Source organism: Nyctereutes procyonoides, unplaced genomic scaffold (assembly GCF_905146905.1).
Source record: "Nyctereutes procyonoides isolate TBG_1078 unplaced genomic scaffold, NYPRO_anot_genome, whole genome shotgun sequence".
Lineage (NCBI taxonomy): Eukaryota > Metazoa > Chordata > Mammalia > Carnivora > Canidae > Nyctereutes > Nyctereutes procyonoides.
In genome coordinates, this window is record NW_026575020.1 from 19,191,729 (window position 1) to 19,197,728 (window position 6,000).

Consider the following 6,000-nt stretch of genomic DNA (forward strand, 5'->3'; position numbering starts at 1 on the left):
TTAGATGCTTTGGCTTTTCCATGTAGTTTCAGACATTTCCATGGGTACCCTACCCACATGGCAGAGTAGTAATGATTGGATAACTAGAAAAACTCCAAATTCTAATTTTAGCAGTCTTATCTCAGAAACACTGTGGTACTGACAGTTTTGAGAAACATAGCTGGCCTTCTTTGCTAACTTTGATCTTCTTTTTAAAAATTAGTAAATTGCAGGGTGCCTCAAGTTGAGCATCTGCCTTTGGCTCAGATCATGATCTCTGGGTCCTGGGATTGAGCCCTGGGTTGGGCTCCCTGCTTAACAGGGAGTTTGCTTCTCCTCTCCCCCTGCTCTTCTTTGCCGCTTGTGCTCTCTCTCTCTCTCTCTTTCAAATAAATAAATTAGTAAATTTCTCTCTCACCCTCTTTTCAAATAAAAAAATTAGTAAACTCCTCCCCCATGTTTCCTCTCTCCCCGCTATTATCTATTAGAACTATTTCAATTGGCAAATCATGTCCCTGTCCATAGTCTCCATGGATGTTCCAGATTAAGAGCTCTTCTTAACAAATCCAAGTGATTTCTTACACGCCATATTACAGATGACACTTCCTGGTTAGTATAGCGGGGTATCTCTGCATCCCTTTAAAGTAACCAACTGGATAAATGACACCCAGTCCCACATGGGCTTTTGGAAATGGCCTTCTTTGGTGTGACATAAGTTTTAAATTCCTCTTCTTTGTTTTAGTGATTCTGGCCTGAGCCCTTCTGTTCCGATGGCTTCGAATTCAGGTAATTATTTTTTAGGCTAGAGCAAGTCTTGATTATCACATTTTCAGTAGTTCCTTCCCCTTGTGGGAGCAGAGTGCTTAGGCAGAGCAGGTAAGTGAGTAAGTGTATCCCAGTATGTAAACCTCAGCAAGTTTTCAGAATCATCATGGCCAGATAGGGATTATCATCAGGGTTTGAGTTCAGAGACAGGGAAGAAAGAGCTCCAGAGAGGTGTTTTCTTTTTTACCAATGAGCAGTTTGTTGTGGTTGTATTTACCACAGATTTTGAGATTTGTCTCACAGGATAAATTAAAGCCTTTGTATGCTAAGCAGAAAGACAAGGATTTCTTTATAAGTTAGAGACTTGAGGTATTTCTGTTATTATTACCTGTTTGGGTATGCCCTTTATTTTGAAGTTAGTTTCCAGAGCCAGCTGAAGTCATATGTTATCTGGCAATCCTTGATGCTTGATAATCGATGAATGGTAATTTGAGGTGGTGTGAGTTATAGAGCTCTGATCCAAAATTGTTGTGTTTCTTTGCCAGTTATTATTCATCCCTGCTCCATATGCTAGATTAGCCACTTTCCCGTATCAGAACATACAGACCACTCCCCTGTAGAGACTGGCCTAGTGAAAAAGGTGACCCACTTGCAGTTTTACCATTCTTTGGAAACTTGAAACAATAAACTTTGTGATCCCATTCAAAATATCTCAGATTCAGCATCTAGACAGGGCTCAGAGAAGGCTACTTTAGGAATACTTTTTTTAAAAATGATTCCTTTGTTTCAGGTGGTTATTTCTTAATACTTAAAAGAGAAAAAGTCTTTTAGAGAGTGGTCAGGACAGCTAAATCCAAACTTTATTTTACAAGTTACTTCTAACTCTGCACCCCGAGTCTAAATACAGAAATAGAATAACAAATATAGTAACAGTGATAACTAATAATGGTACTTGTGTTTTCTGAACCATCTCTACTCATTTATTCTTTGTGGCTTCCTCAGCAGGTGTCAGCCTTTCTCATCCCCTGTATTTAGGTTGAGGAGACCCCTTCCTCCTCCTTCTGTTCTCAGCTACTCCTCAGGCAGTGCAAAGTAGCAATCCTGGATCATTTGTTACAACCTAGCCTCTAGTAACTTTGGTGAGATACCAAATGATTTTAGTCTCCCTTTTTGAGCATTTAGAGGAAGGCCAGGCCTATTGGCTATGGAAAAGCCCTTATCCCTTTATTGATTCCACAGAGAAGCTGTTTTCTAGCAGAGCAGCCTGTAACAGTCCCTCCCTATTTCTCTCCACCCCCTGAAAGGCAACCCCCATGAAACTTGTTAAAAATGATTCTACATCTTCTTTTGCCTAACTCAGCCCACCTATCTCCCAACTGAACACTAACTCCAAATATACATTCAAAACCAAAGCAAAAAAATTTGTGCATCAAACTTCCCATCCTGGGCAGTGACCTCATGCTTGGGTTTCTTTCTCAGTATGTGAGTACACCTCAGCTTCTGGTTTGCCATATAATGGCTCATTGTTCCTCTGAGTGGATCTTTCAGGTAAACAGGCTACTTTGGAAGGAACAGATATTCCCTCACATAATAAATAAGAAGGGCCTTTTGCTGGCCTAACAGTCTGCCTTTGATCTGAAGGCAAATGGTATGTGGTTAATTACCGTGTTTGCCTCCTGCTCCTGGCAGAGTGGTGAGGGCTGGGAAGTGTCTCTCCTGTGGACTTGTTATTTCCATTCATCAGCTGTCAGGATTGGTAGCATATGACCTTTATTCACTGGGTGACATCTGGGCTTTAGAATTTAGAATCTTACTGGGTCAGAAAGAGTAGCAACTGGGTTGCTAAGGTATAAGTGATTGTGTATTTTAGCAGAGCAAAGGGCACATGAATTACCATTAGTAATTTCAGGTGAACATTGGGGTCCCCATGTTGCCAACTGGACTGAGGCCTGGGGTGATGGGTAGAGATTTCTTACAGCTGGGCGTGGTGACCATGTAATTAGCCTGGCTGCAGTAGACTGTGTTACTTCACACTTGAGGAATTGTCACTCCTATGAAATACATACCTTTTTCTGTGTCTGTAGGTAGACGAAGTGCACCACCCTTGAACCTCACTGGCCTCCCTGGCACAGAGAAGCTGAATGAAAAAGAAAAGGAGGTAAAAAAAAAAGGGGGGGGGAGCTAGAGGAGAGAGAGATTAGAATGATTAGTATATATAAATCTAAATAATGACAGCTATCATTTATTGAGCATTACCATGTACCAGATACTTAGTACTAAGTGCTTCATGTGAATGAAATTGTAAATTTATAAACCTACAGTATCTCATATATGAAAATGGTCATTTCCTGTTAGAATGGTCACTTTGATAAGCTCTACATTATTCCAACAATATAACCATGACTTAAAAGATTTTTAGAATTGTCTCCATAGCATACATGTAAGTCATGAAGAAAGGACTTTATCATCACATATAGTCATATACTAATATTGATTAAAAATGCCATGACCTACTTTTCTTTTCCACTAAAATCATCAGACTTGTCTTCATACTACTTTTGGCTGCCTCAAAAGGGTCATCCTCAAGCATTTAAAAAAAAAAAAAATGTGCATAGCTCTGAAGTCCATTCCAAAAGAGCAACCCTCTTCTGTTCTTCATGTGCTCCTTTTACGATTCCCAAGATCAGTCTTCCCATCTGCCACTCCATATCATTAGTAGGTCAGACAGTAAGGGGAGTCATGGAGTAGGGGCTGTTTTAGTCTTTTATTTACTGTTCCCCCAGGAAACAGTTGAGGAACTACTATTGCTGATGAAGGTCACGGGCCTTTCTGAGTCAAGTATTAAGTGGCCCAGAGTTTCAAGCAGTATTTATCCTTACCCACAAACAGTGACCTCACGCTCATTGTTGTGGGGTGCCATGGCAGGTGGACTGGGATTGAGCCAGCTTTCTAGATTTTTAGCAGCTGAAGTAGCCTCTTCATGAGGTCTCTGTATCTCCTCCTCCTTCAAAGTAGGAAATGTAATCACAAAAGCAGTGACAGCTACTTTATGCTGATACTAAAAAATGTGATTCACACTTGGGAATCTGAGTATCTGCACCCCCGCCCCTACTATGCCCTGTGGCTCTTCTGTGACTGGCTATGTTGGAATGTGCTGGACTGAGAGCTCTGTGGACCCAGGCTGCTGCTCAGGACACATACTTGTGCTCCTTGACAAACCCAGGTGAGCCAGCTGACACGTGCTAAAGTCCCTCCCAGCATCAGACTCTGGTTTTCTCTTCCTGAGTGTCTGTTGTCAGGGAATATTCTCTCCAAGGAAGAAACTAAATGGAATGTGGTCCAGCCACCCAGCAGCTCCTATAAATAGTTGGAGGTTGATGTCACTTTTTAAATTTTATTTTGGCTATACCTACTGGATTAAATTATGAGAATGACAGATGTTAATGTTTATTAAATTTGCCATGTCTTGCAGCTCTGTCAGATGGTGAGGTTGGTCCCAGGAGCCTATTTAGAATACAAATCTGCTCTGTTGAACGAATGTAACAAGCAAGGAGGCTTAAGACTGGCACAGGCGAGAGCACTCATCAAGATAGATGTGAACAAAACCCGGAAAATCTATGATTTCCTCATCCGAGAAGGATACATCACTAAAGCCTAAGGCTCTGAGGGCTTGGGATCAGAAATCACAAGTTTGGAATGTGCTGGGCCAAACAACAGCATGGGCATTCTGGAGAATTTCATTTCTGAGCTGAATTCTTGTTGTAAAAAGAGGAAGGACAAAGGAAACCCTAAGTTGTATTAACATCTACTTTCTTCTCCACCCCACTTTAAAACACTTCTGTTGTTGGTGTTGTGCGGCAGTTATGTGCTAGATAAGCTATTATTAAATGTGAGTGGGCCTTTATTCTCAACACCTCTTGTAACTAAAACAAGAACCATAGTACCTCACATCAGAGTGTTGGTAGAAATAGAACTTGAACCAATCTTTAGTCCTGGGAGTCCAGCTCACATCTTTGTACTTAGGAGGCTGGTTTTCTCATTATATGTTTTGCCTTCAAATGTTACGGAAAGATCTAAAATAAAGAAAAGGGTTATAGAGCATGAGAAAGCTTTCTCTCTCCTTCTGAGGATTTTTTTAAACTGACAGCTTACGTTTATGAGCAAATGGGAGGAAAATCTCTCCCTGATGGTCTCGTCCCAAATTATGTCTTTCCCTTTAATGTCTGGCTTTGTACTTTGCAGTCTGACTGTCGAATTTGCAGTAGATTTTTGAGGAGGTGGCACCGGATATAAAATGTCTCTGTTATTTTTAGAATTAATGGATTAAAATGTTTTTTACTTAATTTGTGGGTGTGTCAAGTATTCTGGTAACTAAAGCACACTTAGGGTGTCGAATGCCCGCCTCATCATGCTGCGCTGTCTCTGCTAACGTGTGTCCTGGAGTTACCCTGTCCTTACCCTGAGTTTCCCAGAATACCAGGCCCCTGAGGATGGAGATGACACAACTAACCTCGGCTTTGCTTGGATTAAGACCTGAACCATAATTTCTTAATGGTAACAGGTTAGCCTGGAATAAAAGCTACTTTTAAAACAAAAGTAAAGCAGTTTCATATATGGGACTGACTAGATATGAGGGTGAGTAACCCCACCATGTCTGAAACTTGATCCTCACACCATTCCACAATTAAACTAAATGCAAAGTCATGGTTATCCCGTTTCTGTTAGAAACAAAACTGTATATAGAAATAACTTCAAAATTGTATAAATTGCCTCCAGGAGCTGAGTGATTCTTTAATTCTTTCAACATTCAACATATCTAATTAAAATATTATAGGCTTTGTTGGAAGTATTTGTTCAAACTTTTTGCCTCATTTAAATATGCATGCTTGGGGTGCCTGGGTGGCTCAGTGGTTGAGTGTCTGCCTTTGGCTCAGGGAGTGATCCTGGGGTTCAGGGATCAGGTCCCACATCCAGCTTCCTGCATGGAGCCTGCTTCTCCCTCTCCCTATGTCTGCCTCTGTCTCTCTGTGTGTCTCTCATGAATAAATAAATAAAATCTTAAGTAAAAGGCAAGCATGCTTATCTGGGGTTGCAAATGAAAAGGAAACTCTTAGGATCTGAGGGAATTAGAAGACTTCAATCTTGAAAAAGGGTGGCTTGTGGAAATGCCATCTTTTCTTTGCATTATCGTATCTCTTTGAAATTGTGCTCTGCCACCACCATCACCCCTACTTGATTATAAAGGGATTGCCTCTT

At 41.0% G+C, this 6,000-nt stretch overlaps 1 protein-coding gene across 5 annotated transcripts in view; it reads left to right on the top strand.

Annotated features, from left to right (window-relative positions):
• The window catches only part of TADA2A (transcriptional adaptor 2A), a 50,660-nt gene extending 46,156 nt beyond the window's left edge, over window positions 1–4,504 (top strand). For all 5 annotated transcript variants that reach the window (XM_055316569.1, XM_055316589.1, XM_055316580.1 and 2 more), the window contains 3 exons: window positions 722–765; window positions 2,829–2,902; window positions 4,217–4,504. In XM_055316569.1, the coding sequence (XP_055172544.1) occupies window positions 722–765; window positions 2,829–2,902; window positions 4,217–4,402 (304 nt within the window). In that variant the 3' untranslated portion in view covers window positions 4,403–4,504. The remainder of the gene's footprint in view (window positions 1–721; window positions 766–2,828; window positions 2,903–4,216) is intronic.
• Window positions 4,505–6,000: the final 1,496 nt, after the last annotated feature.